The sequence below is a fragment of the Onthophagus taurus genome, chromosome 11, assembly GCF_036711975.1.
Source record: "Onthophagus taurus isolate NC chromosome 11, IU_Otau_3.0, whole genome shotgun sequence".
NCBI lineage: Eukaryota > Metazoa > Arthropoda > Insecta > Coleoptera > Scarabaeidae > Onthophagus > Onthophagus taurus.
In genome coordinates, this window is record NC_091976.1 from 21681732 (window position 1) to 21701701 (window position 19970).

The following is a 19970-nucleotide window of genomic DNA, read 5'->3' on the forward strand; positions in this document are numbered from 1 at the left end:
ATGATAACACTCACATAAAAGTAAATAGCTTTTGGCAGCCCTCGCATAGTCACGCAGGACCGGAATAAGGTCTACAACCCTCTGTGTATTTAGGGAAATCGTTTGGAAAAGAAACTTTTCGGTATACACATACAAACACTTCTACAGACATCTTTCAATATTTCTTATAAGAAAACCGAGACAAATATCTACTTGAAAAAAAATCCAACTCAATCTATCTAAGCCCATACCTGCGTAATAAGATATTTTTTACCCCCTCTAACATTGCATCTTTGTCTTTTTCGTCTTTTTTCACTCTACCCCATAAGTCGTAATCGCATCCCCACGGTGTACACTCTGACGCACGCCCCATAAAAACAATATTGCATTCGCATTGTGAATAAGACCCCGGCATTATGATATATGTCTCGTAAAAAAAAGAACGCAAAGACCCCAAAGAGTGAAATAGCAGGGTGGAACGCGACGGCTTTGGCCGACAAATCTCCCTGTATCTCACTTTTTTCCACTTTTTCGTCCGGATTTGCCGCTTCACCGCCCTCGACGATCTCTGATATACATCTCTCTCAGTTCTAATAGATTTCCACCCCCAAGATACCGTTTAGCGATAACCACGTTTAGTCATTTTTTCGATAGGGATGCCTAAAAGATGTAAAAAGAAACAAACGTAGATAAAAATGTATTTTTTCTTTTTTGTTTTAGCCTTGGTTCAAAAACGTTTACGAAGAGAACGTCGAGCAAGGAGACGTCTTCATGAACAGTTAGAGACGGAGGTTAAAAGAAGATTGCAGTTAGAAGAAGCTTTGAAAGCTGCCGGAGCTGCGGATCAAGTCCGACTTATAAACGGTAAGAAAAAAATTTCGTATCTAGATCACGTTGCGTTGGAAATTACAGTGTAGGAATAACAGCCCCGCGGAGTTTGACTCGCGATAATGATTCGGTAAACGATCGGAGCATGTTTTGGACGTGCCCAGAAACGGAACTGTCAATCAGAACGGGCGAACCTTGGGGCTCTCCTGCCGTTCCGACCTCCTCCCGCTAACTAACTTGGGATTGATCTTTCGCTAACTACAAAACGATCACTGAGAGAGTGCCCGGATCTTAGGGCAACGGGATTGGCCGATTTTAAATTCAAATTTCCGACGGGAGGCAATTTAGGATTTTGGGGCTTATTACCCTCCCGAATCGACGACGAAGTTACCGCATCTTGGGCGGCGGATTCTTAACCGAATCTTTGTTTCAGAAAACTTTGCACAGAACGAACAGCAACGCCAGAATAACCAAAAGAACAACAACAATTCGCCTTCGGTTCAAAGTTCGCTAACGGAACAACAACGACCCGAAAGACCCGAACGTCCTGAACGTCAAGAAAGAGTCGAAACTCCACCCACGAATTACTCACAAAGTATGCGAGAACAACAGTTATCTCAAGACACAAAACCATGGGGTTATTCGGGAATTGACCTTATTAATTCTGGGGCTGCTTTTTGGCAAAATTACTCAGGTAAGTTTTTTTTTTTAGTTCAAAAGATTTCCTATTTTCTCGTAGAGTTCGCCAGGTTGTTGTAGGTGGTAAACAATGCGAAGGGGTCATAAACATATTATGTAAGCGACGATGGGTGCTCGAGGGAAATTACCAGTAGCATAGTAAGTTACCAAGGAGGAGAGATCTCATCCCCGCGTCTCTCACCCTCCTAAGTCAGATATATCTGCTAACCGCCTCGTGTCCTCGTCGTTTGCTATGCAGAATATTTCGCCGTTCGCTAACTCTGCACACAAACCGTTAGAAGTTAGGCATTAGAATTCATGGACGATACCCTACCACCTACTACTACGGCGTACGTTATAATTATTGCTTATACGTGGACGACACCCATCTACGTGTATGTGTGTACATTATCACCCTTTGTTTGTTTGAACATTTTGTCCTCCTCACGGTTATTATTAACAACTCTCATCATTAATACTTAACTATCTAACATTGTTATTATTTTTTTTAATTAATAGTTACTTAATACCTAAATTTGCATTGTGCTGTTATAAATTGTTTTGTACAGTTTAAGCTGCCCATCGAAGTTCCTCAAAGTAGCTCAATTACTATTTTCCGGTACCATTTTATAGTTGTATGTAAGAAAGTGTTATAACTTGCGATTGGTCCCACAAATCAAATGGCTTTCTCCATTATTGTCGTCTATGATGGTTGTTGCATTCTCCACATTACCATTTCTTAGATGAACCACAACTGTAGTATCGTTACGTTTGGTTGAAAGTACATGAAAATCTTTTTTCGTTATTTCATTATACAAAATTTTACTACAATAATGCCAGTTTTCAGCTTTGCCTATGAGCTAAATTGAAAAAAGGACACAGGTCGATTCACGATGATTGTTTATTTTTATGTTCGGTACTACAGTGTTTCGCTCATAGCATGATAAACAATCATCGTCGATCGACCTGTGTCCTTTTTTCAATTTAACTTTCACCATGATAAACCTGGGAACGTTAATTGCCAAATTGCCTATGAGCGACTCTGGACTTGTGTAGTAATTATTTGTAATAAGTTCTGCTATTTCAGGTTCTCCTACAACCTGGAAGGTCTTTAGAAAATATTGTTTCTGCTTGTATAGGAACTGAGGAACCTGTACCCATGACATTGCCAACATATACTTTTATATACCACGTTTAGCTCTTATCGGCGCAAAGTTTGAAGAAATTGACTCAATGGCAGCTAAATTTTGAGCAGTCTATTATTACCTTGCCTTCTGGCAGCTTTGATTGCCTCTAAAGTAATATAATACTACATATGAGTGTATTCATAAGATTTTTTTCATTTATTTTATACTGGTTGATGCCCACAAACTGGTATAACTAGGACTGATAAAACGATACTCATTTATATCATCCGAATTTGGCACAACCTAAGTGGCACAAAAATTCGTTAATGATAGATCCATTAACTTAGTTATTTTGTTGTTCACAAACAATGAAAAGTACTCCAACGGTTTTGATTTTGTCATACTTCTGCAATTTCCGAATTGATTTTATACTAAATTTGAACGGTCAATGCTCTTTTAGAATATCCCATCCATTCAGAGTTTTGATAGCTGTCAAAATACTAATATACACTGAAGGTCGTTTAGGTTATCATTTAGGATTTCTATACATATGATCAAAAGTTGTATATTTCTATATAAACATGTAAAACAAGTATAAATGTTTGCGGAAACAAACATCCGATAGCAATCTTGGTTAAAAAAACTCCTCACACAGCTAACAAAACCGCTCCGTGGCTGAGTGGAAGCATAAGCTCCTTAAGAGTTCTTGAGATATTGGATGTCGATAAGCAGGCACAGCAATAACTCGCGCAAAGGGTACACAGTGTATGGGAGGCATCGTGGCGTACGCGGTCGTGTCGTGCACGCGTTTTTTGCAAAAAAGGGGCAGTCCGGGCGCAATTATTAATTTATGGCCTGCAACTGAGCCGGACCATTAGGCGGTCCCGCAATCGCGCGAATTCATTTTCCTTTGGCATGTTTGCACTGCGCGAGGGAGAGCTAGCTCTGGCCGTATCATGAAAAACGACCGGTTCAGATTAGCTCCGAGTATGCTAGTTACATTGTTGAGCACCGCGAGTTTCCCCTTATCCTTTGATCGCGTTGCTTTAGGTGCTTTCGACTTACCGGGACGACGACGAATAGTATGTTTTCAGTAATGGGGAAAACAAACTGATCGTCCGAAGTCGATACCGGTCTGTTGTTAGAAGAACGGCCGTGGAGATGCTTCGTCACCGTTTAATAAGCTCTTAATCCGATGAAATTAACTGGTTTTATTCTTTATTCTGAAAGGACAACGTCCCAAAATTCTAAAGGATTTAATTTCTCGGTTACCCACCGACAATTTTCTGTTCCCCTGGTTTTTGGGGAATTTAATCTAATGTCGCGCTATTAAGGGTGACAATAGATTAATTTTGTGCCGAATGTGTAAAAGAACCCAAACTGATGGTATCCGTTACCCTTCGATTTCCAACGATAGGTTTATAATTATACGTTTGACTCCACAAACGGTGTGTTAGGATATGCCTTTCCGGTGATAAATAATACGGATTTTTCGCTCGTTTTTGCGGCTGGAGGTTGAGGACGAGCGCTGGGATGCCACCGTTTATCGCATAATCTCCGCGCCGTTTTACGTTTAATTAAACAAATCCGCCTTCTCGCTGTTCGGCACTTTTAAAATTGCGGATTCCGCCGCGTCGCGGATTTAATGCTCCTTAACGGCCAAGATCATATCTTCCCTGTTAACCTGCCTGCGGTTTCTCGCCCGTTTTTATCTTAAGGTTTTATGGTTTTTACGTATTGCAGTCGGCAAACCGTAGAACTTTTTAATAATTTTAAACGACCTCAATTAACACCGCCAAGTTTTATCCCTCGCGTCATCGATTCAAGGTAATAGCAACTCTGTTGAAGAATAATGTATACTGACGGAAATGATTATTAACCTTAAACAGTAGATGGAAGTAACGAAAACATTTAATCATTTATATTTTAAACAATAACTGCTATGAGGGGAGAAACTTTACAACCTTATAAGATCGAAAACTAATTACAGGTTTCAAGATTCGCATTAAATCCAAAATACATCTTAACTCAATTATGCCTTAAGGTCCGAATAATGAATACACAATAGGGCGGGAAAGTTTACAACGGCCACCTAATCAATCCTAATACACCGAAGGTGGATATAGACAGGTGATTTTGGGGGTAGAAAGGGCGAAGTCCCGTGCGTGCCCAACTTCTCGGCCCTGTCCATTAGGCCCCAGGACTAGCGCAGTTTCGTCGGGGCTTCCGGTCCCCGCCGTCTTACCTCGCTTCCGGAACTTGGCCGCCCAAGTCCGGAATAATTCAACGCCAACTTGCCACTTTAAGCCGTAATGAATAGGTAATTAGTTAATATTGCGTTCTGGGGCCGCGCTGTCCGCACGCCAACAAAACCGGTATCCCAACCACCCCAAGACTGTCCTTTGGGACCCATTACATGGTACGCGGATGTATGCGTGAACCCCATTGTCCTACGATCGGACCCGATTGAATTAACTCTAATTACACAGGATTAAGTCTCTTCTTGGGTATATTCTCGAAAGTTTCTAGTAACAATCTTGTAACTAGGGGAAGAACCAATCCTTTAGGAAATCTACCAATTAACTTTTAATTCTCATTCTAAGCTCAAATTGTTTATTTTTCCTTTTCATAGTTTTAATTCTCTATATTATCTATATATACAGTGGCAAACACTGAAAGAACAAGAATAAAAAGAGTAGAAAGACCGCGTAATACGGTAGCCGTTCCGGTGAAAAGAACCGATCTGGATCTCTGCGGAGATGGTCTTATTCAGCGTCTCTTTCGCTCGCGAGCCGGCACCCAACAAAGCGAGCCAATCATCGAATAAAAGAGAAATATAATAATTGATATTTGAGAAATTTTAATTGAAAGCGAGGCGGCGGGCAGGGAGGGGCTCCGTTCGGCCCCCGACGACCGAGGCTGCTCGCGCTCGTAATGGGCCGGCTATGACGAGGCGATATCTCACCACGGCCGATGATAATAACCTCCATTCGAACGGAGACGACTCATGTACCTAATTAAACCAGGGAGTTCTCTTTCACTCTTATTGGTAGAACTTTAAGAACTACAACCATAAATAAAACCAATAGAAAATCAATAAGTTTATTAAATATTAATTTTGTTTTAAATTTAATTTGACGTCGATGAAACCAATTCTTCGTCACCTTAACATGTCGAAACCCAAAAACGTTGTTGTTGTGTCGTTGTGTGAAATCAGAGGATTCGTATTGGGATCGGCCTACAAAGTAAAGTCATCAGCGTGTGACTAAACGGTCGGAAAATTATCTAATCTATCCCCGCGTTCCGGCACAATACTTTCCGATCTCATACTTTAATCTTTCCACAAAAGGAAAGGAGCTACCGTTCGAGACCCTACAGTTTTCGAGATGTTGTTTAATCGTTTTTTTTTCTTTATCTTTCTTTGAAGTCATCCGTAGGTGAGCACCTCGCGGTGCTTCGCGCACAGCTTTTAATCCCGAACAACTGAAGGAAGCTCGAAAAGGAGGGCGAAAAGCTCGAAGGAGAGCTTTATTCAATTTCATGCACCGTCTCTCCCGCATTACGGACTTATATTTAAAAACATCTCTAACTCGCTTATGTCGCGACATTCTGCTGAATTTTGATTACGCGACTCTCTCTCGCCCGGGAACTTTCCCGAAAGCTCGAGAGCAATTTCGTTCGGAATTAAATTTCGAATCGTTGTGTGCGTTATTGTGTGTTGCCGTCCTCTTCTAAGCGGACTCAAATTGATTCTACATCCAAAGCGAACGGTGGGGTTGTTTAAGAACGAGTGTTCCCTGACCAGGGATTCGGCACAACGAGGCGCGAAATAACTAGAGATAACATCGGTGCTAAACGGCCCCAGGTTAGATGATGCTGTCGCCTCGCTGAGATAATAACGTTTTCGCCGTTCAGATTAAAGTCCTCGTCCTAATCTAAGCTCAAACCGGGTCGTCGGCTCTTTCTCTTGCGTGTGTGAGTGTGTTTACAGTGGTTGGCACCCCCGAAACTGTCATTTTCGAGGGATCCTACGCTCCGTCACTTACATTTGCATTTATATTTCTACCGCACCCTTCCTGAACGTTAACACGAACTTTGATCTTTACAAAGCGACGCATAATATGATTCCAATTTAATTTTTAAACCAAAATATAATTAAAATTTGTTTAAAATGGCTTAATTTTAATTTATATTAATTTTTTTGCAGAAACTTTGGCTCAAGAATTAGAATTAGAAAGGAAATCGAGGCAACAACAAGTTGAAGCACAAGACATAAAGCCACAAATACAAGATCGTCAAAACTATTATAAAAACTCTGTTCTTTTTACGAGCAGTGCCACATAAAAAGTGTATGTGCGTATGTGTGATTAAAACGCGTCGAGTTTTTTTAAGTAATCTAGTTATTCACATGATTTAAAATAGCGATTAAAGCGTTTTAGATAATGATTGGAACTCGTAATTATAAGTATAAAATATCGTAACCAATGCTAACGTAATGTATTAAGTGTTACTTTTAAAGACATATTGAATAAGAAAAGTACTTGTAAGTGAATAAAAAAGATCTTATAGCATATCAATTTAAGGGAGTTCTTTTTCGTACTGTAAATAGATTATTAAGTATTGATTACTATTACTGTTTAGTAAGACTGAACTATTGGGCATATACAACAATTTTTGTTTTGTACGAAGATGTTTTTTGTATTAGTTTTCGTTTCGATAAGTAAAATAAAATTGTATATACGCGAGGCTTTAACAAGATTTTAGAACTATATGAGTTAAAATTGCGATACGATTAAATAAGAAACTCTCATCTTATACAAAATATCAAAGTAAACAACAAAAAATGTGTTCTTTTTTTCGCTCTTATACCTACAGCAAAAGTAATTGTATAATACATAATTAATTAATTAATCCTTTTATAAAATAAATTAGTTAGTAAGCGAGTAGTGTTATTATTATTGCATATTGTATTCTGTAAGTAACTGATAGTTAGATCATTTCAAATGAAGTGTAAAGTTCTGACAATTTGTATACGCCATTTTCGACAATCATTGTCAGAATTGCTTTTTATGCGAAATAACGTAACGGTTTTTCATTTTCGTGCAATATAATCCCACTTGTACTAAGCTTTCCGAAAAGTTTTAAATTGTTCAGCAAAAGCGATTGTAGTGTTTTCATGGGACGAGTCGAAAAGTATTTTCGGCACGGCGAGTATGTATTTATTGTAAATATTTATATGTTTGCGTGTGTATCTGTGTGAGTGTGCCTTTTAGTGAAAAATAAAAGTCCTTAATAAACGAGATTACAGCGGTTTTATTATTGGAAAAGTTCTCCCGTCCCCAGATTCCAATTGGTTTTTAATTTTAACCGGTTATAAGGAAGGAAGGCAGGAATGGAAATATGGAAAATTAAATATCTCCCTTCGACAACCGAGACCGAAAAAATACACAACGTCTGTCTCCCCCTATCCAGAGGAATTCGCAATCTCCAGTCCCGAATTCCGTTACGACGAGAGAGGTTTGACCAACTGGACATCATTGACGTCATTTCATATTTCGATTCGTTAAATTTCAATCATCGATTGAGTGGTGTGGTACAGTTGTGGTCTAAATCTTTTTCATTTCGGATAGATTTTATTTTAAAACTCCATAACACGGTATTAGTTATTTCTTGGACGATAAAACATATAGACTATAAAATAAAGGATATCAAAAAGGGGAAAGAAAGCGTTTGTGGTTTCCCCCCAAAAAAATTCGAATACAAATAACAATAACATTGTTTTCTTCCATCAAAGGGAAAAAATTCTCGTTCAAGCGGAAAAATTTCAACTAGAAATATGAAAAACGAACCTTCTAAAAGCTACCGATATAAGATGAAAAAATGGGGGGCTAAAACCACCTTAATTTTTTTGTTATGTTGTGCGTACAACCCCGTTTTTAATTTTATTAATAACAATTCCACTTTAAAACCACCCCTTTTGGTTAAAATCCATCAATTATCCGTAAAGAGGGAAACAAACGCCATTGTATCCATTAGCGTCCGTCGAGGACCGCTTCAGATGGGATTTTTCGAGCCTCGAACAGTAGCTCGGTGACTTTTCATTTCCATTGTCGCGTACGTTGGGAGTCAGTGGCGTGCTGCGCGGGGCCGATTTTTTTATTATTATTTATCCCGCAGCTACGAGGACAATTATATCATTGAATTAGGCCGTTTGGGCGCCGATAAAAAGTGATGAATTTTGCACGGTCATCCTTGGATCGTGGAGGGGAATAGTAGATGATTTTCAGTGTTGCCAATCGACGGAGCGCCGCCTATTCAACACCAGCCGATATCAATTTGAACTGTCAATCCACGTACGGTTCGTTGGCGTCTTCAAGATTGGCCTTCAAGGTGTCTTTCTTGGAAGTATTCATGAAGACTTATCACAATGAGCACGTTCTCATCTCGCTTTGAATCATCTTGATTATTTATTACTACATATAAGGAATTTTGTGTTGGGTTATCTTTTGGCTTTAAAGATTCTGAGAATACTATGATATTATTTGGAAATATTTCTGAAAACGGTTTCAGCGAAATGTTCATTGGCAGATGTTGAACGTAAAGGGAGAGAAAGAGATAGGAATTACAATGTGGCCAGGCGGACCTTTCCATCAAAATCGTTTTCGACAACGAAGAGAACTGGGCGAAACGAAAAAAAGAAATATTTTAAAATGCATTACAACAAAAGTATATTTCGTATACATATAGAAGATATTTGGACCGGTTCGGGTCCGTCTCCCTGAGACGCAAGATCCGATGGCATCATGATGAACCGAGAGTGGTAATAACAGGGTACGGGCACACATAATGGCCTACCCCAAATGGCCGGACCCCATTTTATAAAATTTAATTTGTTTTTATAGCTTTGATTACTAGTTGCCGTAATTTGAAAACGTTTTAATAAAAATAATGTAATGTTTCTTAGGATATCGGGGCTTCGCTTTTATTTTATACCAGCGCAAAAGGCATCGCCATCACCGAAAGGGAAGCAAAAAGTCTCTTTCCAGCCCCGGGAATATAAAGATTGATGTCGGTGGCGGTAATTTCTGAATTCGAACTGGTTATCGAAATTAAGTGGGGTGGTGCGACCAACGTGGGTTCAATCAATATAGGGAAACGATATTTTCGATAACTTTTTTAAATTAGTTTTATTAGTTATTTTCGTGCGTGATACTTTTTTTTGCGGCGCCGGTGAGAGATTACCAACTAATTTCCGTAACTGTGTCGAAAAATGAGTTATGCCTTTTCAACACGAACTTATTATTGGCGGAACACTTTTGACAGGGCTATTTGTAACGTTTGTGTTTTCTTCGTGGATTTCTACCCTAACAAATACCTCACCTAATAAATACTGATCACCTCACGACGAGCTAATATTCTTAAAAAAATAAACCACCCTATTATTACTTTTTATCTATTTTTTTAATCATCAGCTGTATCGATGTAACTATTCATTTAACACAAAGAGGATAAAAGAGATCATAAGTAGCCTTAATACAACATTTCCGTTTTACTCCTTCTTCTATAGAATCACTTTTTTCAGTGTAAATCGCTATCAAATATGTAGAGTTAGCAGATAAAATATACTGCCTAAATTTTAGCTGACCAATTATTCTCACAAGAAACTGCATTTATGTATGCCAAAGTCGTCAACAGATAATTTTGTACAATTGAATGAATATGTTCACTATGAAGCAGATATTGTTATTTCAGTATAAATAAATATCTCCCAACCCCGACATCTTCGGATATCGTTTATGGCATCAAAATCATTACTGATATATGTTAATATAATCCCTAAAATATCTCAATACTGTTCAGACCTCCTTCAATATCTTTCCCATAATGTATAAATATTGTTTTTGATATGGCTAAACATTGTCCATGATGGTTCTCAACATCATCTGATATCCTATAATATTGTTACTAACTTTCCTCAACATTGACTATAGCATCAAAATCATCAAAATAATTCAAAACTATCCCAGCTTTCATTAACATATTCCCTAAATCTGTAAATATGGCTCTAGATACTTCTAAGCTTTATGCCTAATATCTCTCCGTATCACCATTGATAGTTTTGAACATAGTCCCTGATATGTACTCCAATTCTTAGATTTTGGAGTTAAATGCCAATAAATTTAAGACGTAACAAAGCTTTTTTGAATATCTGTCCCGTTATCTACCAACATAATTTTTGATGTTTCTAAACATCATCGTTTGATATAGTACCTGATATTTTTCAATATTACCCTGGCTTTCCTTAATATAGCTTCACATCCTTAACATCGTAGCCTGACATCTCCCAACATAATCCCTAACATTTTTTAACACTGTTTTCAATGGAGACTAAAACTCCCTTAACATCTTCAACACTTATATATATCGTCTTTCATATCTCTAATTATCGTCCCCAAGATCTTTCAATGCCTGCACATCTTTATTAATATCTCTAAACATCGTCTCTAATATCTCTCAACCCCGACATCTTTGAATATCGTTAATGGTATCAAAATCATTTCTGACATATGCCAATATTATCCATATAGTCCATGATGATTCTCACTGGCTTTCCTCAACATTGGCTATGGCCTCAAAAAAATGCAGAAGATCTGTTGTATGTTATGATACAGCACTTCCTGATGAATGTATATTCTTATGATGAACATATTCTTTTTATTTTGTCAAAATATTTGTACGTTAAATTTATACCCAGTGTATTTTTCATAATAATATTAATGTGAAAAATGATTATCAATCACGAAATAACTCCCATAACTCTAATAACTTGCAATTATATTATTGTAAATTTATAATTTAATTGCGAATAATTGCATTGGTTATCGTAGGAGAATCTCGTCGCGGATGGATGCGAAAGATTCTGAAGAGACCAACGAAGAAGGTATAGCAAGGACGAAGAGGCGACCAGAAAAGAGGCCTGACAAGTTAATGCGTCGCAGCCTGGGGCAAATTATAGATGTCGCGATCAGCGTAATTTCGCGTCTGGCAGCGGCCCTCTCGTCCCTTTAAGGCAAGATTGAGTCTTCAATGCTAATCTGGCTGGGCTCCCAGTACTTTATTATACAATGTTGAAATTGATTTTGATACAAATCCGCGGCGTAATTGATACGCTTATTTTCGCCTTCCGGTTATTTCGCGCGGTTAATCCAACAGTCCGTCCTCGTTCGGCGTCATCACCGGCTGTCGTCGACTCACTTACATTTTTCCTTTTTTTCGTCAATTTTTTTTCAATCCATTTTTCTGGCCATCACTTCTTCGAACGGCCGATGAGCGGTTTACGAAGCGTGGAATTTTTAAAAGCTCGTCTTCTTTGTGTGATTAAAGTTTCTTTATCGACAACTCCTACCACTTTACAGTTTACTCATTTCATTTTAAATATTTGCAATGGTTATTAAAGTTTTTATAAAGAGTTACGAAAACATCTTATTCTTTACTTAAACTTTTTTTTATAATGAAACATATACAATAATAATCCAGCGTTAATTTGTTGTTAAACCACGCACCAGCCGAGAATAAAATTGTTCCGCTCACACCACAATTAACTGAAATACATATTTATATCAGAGATGGATTACAAAGTTCCAGTTTTACATTTTAATTCGCCATGGTAAAAGTTTCAAGATCTTATATACTTGGTCTTCATTAGCGCATTCTTTTTTCGTTGAGCGTCTCGGTTCGTGCTGTAACTTCTAGTTTTGCATATGCTCATTACTGGGATAATTGCCGATTTAAACATTAGAAACCATGGGGCATTACGTCTGCGGTCGGCAATAATAACAACTTTATTCTAAGGTTGCACGGACGCTATCTGTCTATTAATTATAAGACTATAGAAAACCCAGTGTACGGTTTCGCGATGTTTAACATGTAGTTGTTCTTAGGTAATTAACTGAGAAAGTTCGATATATGTGTAAGTAAAAGCGGTGAGTCTAGGAAATATCACACGTGTAATTAAATAATTCCGTTAGTGGTTGAGCAATGAGTTCTGTCCGACCATGTGAGAACACTTTTTATTTTATAAACGAATAGTATGCAAAGTTAAATAATTATGTAAAAAATTTGAATTTGAAATCTCTTCATCTTCGAATCTTACACGAAAACAACATTTGAAACGGTGATTGTTAACGAGAAATTATATCCTTATTACGATAATTACCTTAAATCTGCCCTGCATTAGCCGATTATTATTAGATATAATCTCAACTCTGCTACGGCTTATCTCCTTCTTAAATTAGCGTCTTTTGCGATACGATGGCTTGTTCTTTACTATAATAATTGCTCCGATACAAACAGCTGCTTACCAATTATGCTTGAAATCGATCGTTACTCTACAACTTCTTTAACTCTTAATAAAGACGTTCAGTTCCGTCCATTATTATTTTTAATAGAACCCAAAACGGCAGAAAGAAACCCTCCATCGAGTCGTACTCGATTATTATTCCGAACGATCGGATGAAAGAAGTTTCCGTACCCGTTTCTGGCTTAGCGTGTGACAGATTTGCATGCAAATTTCTTTCCAACTATATATTACAGATTTAGCATGTAGGGGCGGATGGCGGGTGGTGGCGGCGGCGGCTTCGACGACGGTATTTCGTGACGGTCTATTGCATTCGGAATTTAAATGCGCCACAATTATTTGCCTCCCCGGAGCTTTACCGGGCGCCTCGTTCTCGCTTTCGCCGAGCGCTTCTTCAATCCTCTTCTTCTTTCTACCTTCAACGCGATCGTGTCGGCGCTGCATGAAAACGGCCAACAATAAGAACAAAATTATTTCGAGGCCAACCTATCCGTTGTTATTTACACTTTATCGGACAATGTTTTTGACAATTATGGTAATCTCAACTTTTCGATTAGATCTAAAGATCCATAAAAATCATTTATTTAAATTAAACTTGACTATGGAGTCAAATCAAAGATCCCCAAAATGTGTTTAAGTAAAAGAAGCAAAGTCATTGCGGGACGTTTAGAAGCAGGAATGCCAACCCTCGCCCCCATATAGCAGGACGGTTTTTTAAGCGTTCCAGAATGGATTGTGCATAACAATTGAATGGCACGTCATGGAACGGACGGCGAGGACGACGCCTCGTGGACGCCCGGCGTCGCATCCGCCTGCGACGTTGGCATTCCGGACTGAGATTTAATACCACCGCCAGTTCGTATAAAACAGTACAAGCTCCCGAGACCATCTATCACCCGTGGAAGAAGAGAATTGACGCAAAACAGCCGAGTCACCTTGGAACGGCGAAGGACGGAATGGTGGATGTCAACCGAACGACGCCCCCCAAACGTCCCCAACACCAGGATTTAGACGCTGGTATCATAAATCTATCGTGGGTTCTATTGTACGGGTTAGCAATACTGTGAGAAGCTAAGAGAATCTCTCTATTCTCCTCTTCTAATCATGATACCAGAATCTGCTTTAGGAAATTTCAAGTGTGGTGATGAATTTTGTTAAAAAATACAAGAGGGGAAAGGAAATAGATACACCCTTCATCACTAATAGCACTCTTTTCGTTGTCGAATGAAGCGTCATCACCGTTTGGGTGGAAGTCGACCAGATATTGCGATGGGAATCCATCAATCTTATAATTAATTCCATCCGTTTAATTCTTTTGAAGATGACGTTAATTCAAGTCTCCTTCTCTCCCGCGATTCGTGTCCCCTCTTCGTCATCTCGCATGTTCTCTTTCTCTCTCTTTTCGTCTCATTGCACGTGGTCGATAATGGATCAAGAGCTCACGGCCGCTCGGCGGCGCGGTGATTTATTCCATCACGGCCTCTTCTCCGGCGCGCGATTCTCCGGGAATGAAAGAAGTTTCGAAGGCGCTCGGCCCCAAAGGCTGATTAATGCCTTTCTTGGACTTACCGTGGAAGGCAAATAGACGCGTGCGAGGGTTTAATTTTCTTTAATCAAAAAATGCAAAACGGCCGTCGATTCAATTAAAGCGCCACGGCTTCGTCAACGGTGTTTATTTATTTTTTTTAAGGGAAAATTGGATTCATTAACGTTTCTCCTTTGACGCCGACGCTTGCTTCTAGGGGGAGGAAAAATTAGTGGTGATTGGCAGCAATTAAGTATCCGAAGGTAAAATTAAGAATTCAAAAAATAATTTTTATTAACAACGAAAGGACCACACTCATCCAACTTAATTCTTAGTGAAAAATACGTTGTTGCGAAAATAAAATGGGGGGATCCCTAATTCGGTAAACCGGCCAATTGGGTTTTCCGATCAACTTCTATTCGGCGATCGGTCTTCTCGGAAAAAGGCCATAAAAAAACCATCCATCTTTACAGGGTCCCAATGGAAAGCCTGGCACGGTTCTCTCGTATCGATAACTGAATTGCAGACAATAAAGAAACAATGGAGATAAGCACTGTCGACAGCTGACAGTCGTGAGAGATTGCCTCCGAGATGTATTACCTAGGATGACCCCCTCATTGAAAATCTCCGTTCATCGACCACAAAATTACGTTATATCTACCTATATTTCATATTTACCTCAAAAAAAAGTGAAAGAAAATGTATTCGTTAGGTAAATGGACTAGTTTAGTTACAACGATCATACCAATTATTTCTTGGTAAAATTGGTTTAGGCATAATTTCCACATTAAAGTCGTTTAGACATAACCTATATGAAAAACTCAGTGTATTACATTTTTCGTCCTCTAAACTGTATTTAAATATTATTTCATGCGCAACAGGAACACGCGAAATTGTCCATAATTTCTTTTAATAACATTTAAATAATTTACATTAATGCGGTTTCTTATTCGAATTTCGTTCCACTATCGAACTCAAGCGTCCGATGAAAGAACACAAAAAAAAATGAGTTTCTGTCGAAATTGTCCGAAAAACTTCGGCGCCAGTCTACGTGGACATGCGGCGTAGCGAGAGCCTGATGCTGCTACCGCATTCCCGGACGAAACTTTCCGGTTTCGACGACGCGTTTAGCTGAATCGGATTACACAGCGCGTTAACTGGTACTAATTGAAAATTGAGCGGCGTGTACTATGTTGCTTTTGACCGATGGAATAAATTACGATATTATCGATTTCGAATATAACACAATAGAAGATAATAAGTTTTTAAAAAAAATTAAAAAAAAGTAACCAAATAACCATAACAATTATGGGTTTACCCTCAAGTGATTTTAAAACGATTAAAGCGTAATTTTTTAGAGTGGAAGAGAACTCGAATTTTGATCCATCTCGAAATGCGTAATGGACTAAAAATTGTAACGGCCTCGGAAAATCGCAATTTACCCAATTATTAAACCATCAAGTCTGTGATAATTCCCTTTCCTCCTCGTTTCTACCCGTCTCGCGTTTCAAACCAAACCTCTGGGCTCAGACTATAAATTACAACAACGCCCATTATGAGACCGCGCTACCAACAGCAGCGGATTCTTGTTTTTGTTCTTCCGGGGTCCGGCCCTGCGGTTCTTAAGGGAGGTGGTCGTTAATGTCCTTCTTTGTTATTACAGCGGGGTGTGAAGATAAATATTATACCAAAACGATAGTTACTAAAAAAATTATTACGATGAAAAGATTTAGAAACTAATTTTTAACCCATATCCTTTTTTTTGTGAATGATATTCTTGTATACAAGAAATGCTTTGAATAAGTTTCTTCTTCCGCGTTTTCCAGTAAATTAATTTCTTTGGTTGGTACATCTACTGATGACATAAATTTTTCTTTCCATATAGTAAACTAATTTCTAGTAAATAGCTGCGGAACTCATCCTACTGTTAATATAATATAATTCAGCTGATTTAATTCTTGGGTCTATTTTAATGCGGTTAATATCAGAAACTGCTGTAAAACTTCAAACCTGTTTTCTGCAAAGGCAAAGTTGACGGTTCTGGATAGAGCTTCTGTTCTCAGAGGGTTATAAAGTTGGGTCGCACGTGAGGAGGATGGCAAAACGAGTAAACAGGGTGATGGACCAGGTTTGGGAATGGGGGGAGAAAACTTTTGGGAGGGATGTGGAAAAAAGAAAGGTTATGTTTGAGTGCTTGGTGAGGAGTGCAATAATGTACGACGCAGAACTATGGAGATGAAAAAAAAAGGATTGCTGGAGGAAGTAAAAACAAGGTATTGGAGATAGGTACTTAGGTTGGCGAGGGAAATTCCAGGGTATATAGTGAGCGAAGAGGTTAAGGTGCATGGAATAAGGGTGGAAGCTGAGAGAAGAGCAGTAGAGTACGAGGAAAGGATAAAAGGAAGAACGCATTGCAGAATATTGGAGGGGTGCTGGAGGAAAATTAAGGAGAGGAAGTTGATATATGGGCAAGGAGAGAGGGAAGGATATTATAGGAGAGTGGGATATTCACTAACGGGGATTGACAACAGAAGGGTGGAGAGAGGTGAAATGTGGAGACAACTGAGGGATAGGGACAGGGACATACAGGGGCAGAAGAGAAGACCACAGATACGGGAAGAAAGATATAATGAAAGGTATGGGGAGATAGTGATAGAAGAACTGTCAAAGTATCTGTTGATAAAAGGGGACGAGGAAGGGAAAAGATTACATACATACATACATCGATACAAGGTAGTGTAGACTGTGCACGGAGGAAGTCGAGACTTTGGAGACTCTGCATCCCACACGTTGAAGGCATGCAGCGAGTTGTGAGAGGCGATGGACTAGAGGCAGAGTTTGGGAGACGAGGTGAGGGCAAGAGTTGTATGAGGGAGTTGGTTGAGCCGAGGGTGTGGAGGTGGTGGAGGAGGGTAGAGGGTTTGGTTGTGTCTACAGTATTATTGATATGAAATTTTATTGTAAACGTTATTATACAGAGTGTATCAAATGTCTGGAATATAGCCAATAACTTCACCATTTGTGGTTTTAAAAAAAAATGTGTCAAATACAAGTTTCTTTATTAATCGTAGCGCATTTTTTGGCGATATTTACTTGTTTGTATTGTTTTCTGTTTCGTTGTTATGGCAACCAACATTGTTATTTTAAACGGGATGCTTATATTTTTTTTGTATACTTTGATAGTGGATAAATCCCTCTATGCGACGAACATATCAAATCATATGGTTGTATAAGAAAAAAATCGAAAAAAATCCGTTTTCTTAAAATCTTAAATCAACCAATTACAATCAAAGTAGCCGCCGAAATAACGCCGTTGACAGCTTTAAATGCCAAAAAAATGACAGTTTAAACAATTATGAATAATTAATAATGTATGGATACGGTGAACCCACACATTATTAATATTTGGATTCTTTGTCGTTAGCTTAACGGCGTTATTTCGGCGCCTACTTTGATTGTAATTTGCTAATTTCATATTTTCAGAGAACGTACTTTTTCTCGATTTTTTTCTTATACAACCATATGATTTGATATGTTCATCGCATAAAGGGATTTATCCTCTATCAAAATATGCAAAAAAGCATATGCATCCCATTTAAAATAACAATGTTGGATGCCATAGCAACGAAACAAAAAATTTCGTTGCTATAACAAAAAAAAAGATTTGACACACCCTGTATGTAATAAAACGGTTGTTATTAAGTTTGATATCGCTCCATAGAGACTAAAGTTCCACTGTAACAAAATTTACAAATTTCCTTTCATTGTCAGAATGTTGGTAGCTGCTCCATATATGGCTATTAGTTGTTTCTTCAAATAGCTGTTTCTTCAGGCCGTTTGGTATAACGAGTAATTTCAAATTTAGCAAGATGGTCTTAATATTTGGTATGAATAGGCAGATTGCCGCTATCTATGCGTTTCGTTGTGGATTTAAGACTCGAAAATTTTTACTACTTTAAAGCCACCATTTAGTTTCTTCCATTTGGCTACGTATGTTTTGTTCGACATTCGTTTCCAGAAGAAACCACTTTTATCTGGAATCACTTCAATCGTTTATCTTAAAGAATTTTAGCAAGTTTCTGAGGGAATGCTTTTGCCGCCGTTTCATCTACCGACACAATTTTATATTATGGAAAGGATGTCTTTTGCTAAAACTTGCTATCCAACCTATACTTGCAGAAAACTTAATCTCTGTGTTTAGCAGATAACGTGGTAAACTGTTTAGCTCCCTTTCTTTGCTTTATAGCATTTTCATCAACCGGCATCATTCCTTTTTGTACCATATCTTCCATCCGTATTAGCGCCCACAGACAATTACAGACTACACACTGTCAGTTTGCAAGGCGATCCAAAATTTGAATTTTAAAGAAATCGCTTTGCTTTTTCTTGTGGCGGTTGATAAGTTAAGACATTTTACAAAGGCTACTAAAAAATTCTTGAACTTACCCAGCTTAATCATTTTTAAACGCGTAGTGCTAAATTAATGAACTATTATGTAAAGAAATTTTAACCGACCTGATAGTGTTATAAAAGTTAAGTTAAAATTTAATTTACGCTTGACTAGTTAAAACGAATCAGAAATGGCGGTGTGAAATTTTATTTTGTTTTGCTCGTCACGGGTTTCCTCCGGAATCATTATTTCACCTAATCTATCGGTTCGCTCGTGCGGGTCGACACGCGATGCGGATGGACCCATTTTTAACGCCGCTTTTTTTCTTCTTCTAACGACCACTTTTCTTAAAACTCCGTTGCACTTCAACCCATAATTACCGCAAGTCGCCCATTTTTATTTCTATCTTGCTTTTTAGTTACAATGACAAAGTACAAACTGATGACACCCAGATAAATATCATCCTTCCTAAACGCATCAGTTACGGGTTATTACCAATTATGGCACCTTTCTGTTCTAAGATTGAAATTTATCACCTCCTCCTGTATAGATATCGTGATGACGCGGTTGGAATAACTAGATTTTCGAAGGAAGCGTATAGATTAATAATTCCATTACGTTTAATTCATTGGGACGCGTCGGAGATCCGACCGGGAAGCCAGTCCAATCGCAGCTGCGATAAAACACATTAACAAATTGTGTCCTAATTAGATTTGGCGGCAATCTGACGTGTTGTAGTTCGGCTAAACGGGGCGGAGGCGCTGGAGTGTAATTAGCACCACCTAACGCTTCTTCCTCGAAACTCAACCCTTCCGCACGGCGTCAACGTCCGTCGACCGGAAGTCGACCTAATCGGATATTATTTTCAATTTTGTCTAGATTAATGAAAACAAGCTCAAATCTTCGCAACATCTAATATTTATTAGAAACTTTTCTGTCTTTGTGTTTATTATAAACTGGTTCGTGATGGTTACGATTTTAGACAATCCGAGGACGTTGCTTGACCGACCGAATAATCGAAGGGGACGTCGAAGTTAATGGAACGCAAATTATCGCGAGAAGAGATTTGAATATTGCGAGCAGTGA

At 38.5% G+C, this 19970-nt stretch overlaps 2 protein-coding genes across 5 annotated transcripts in view; one reads left to right on the forward strand and one right to left on the reverse strand.

The window, feature by feature from the left end:
• The window catches only part of LOC111418066 (dachshund family transcription factor), a 198862-nt gene extending 190948 nt beyond the window's left edge, over nt 1-7914 (forward strand). For all 4 annotated transcript variants that reach the window (XM_023050497.2, XM_023050498.2, XM_071199707.1 and 1 more), the window contains 3 exons: nt 700-843; nt 1241-1501; nt 6820-7914. In XM_023050497.2, coding sequence (XP_022906265.1) covers nt 700-843; nt 1241-1501; nt 6820-6956 — 542 coding nt within the window. In that variant the 3' untranslated portion in view covers nt 6957-7914. The remainder of the gene's footprint in view (nt 1-699; nt 844-1240; nt 1502-6819) is intronic.
• LOC111418068 (TBC1 domain family member 15-like) overlaps nt 1-19970 on the reverse strand; it is a 245047-nt gene that overhangs the window by 197069 nt on the left and 28008 nt on the right. The gene's annotated exons all lie outside the window — the stretch shown is intronic.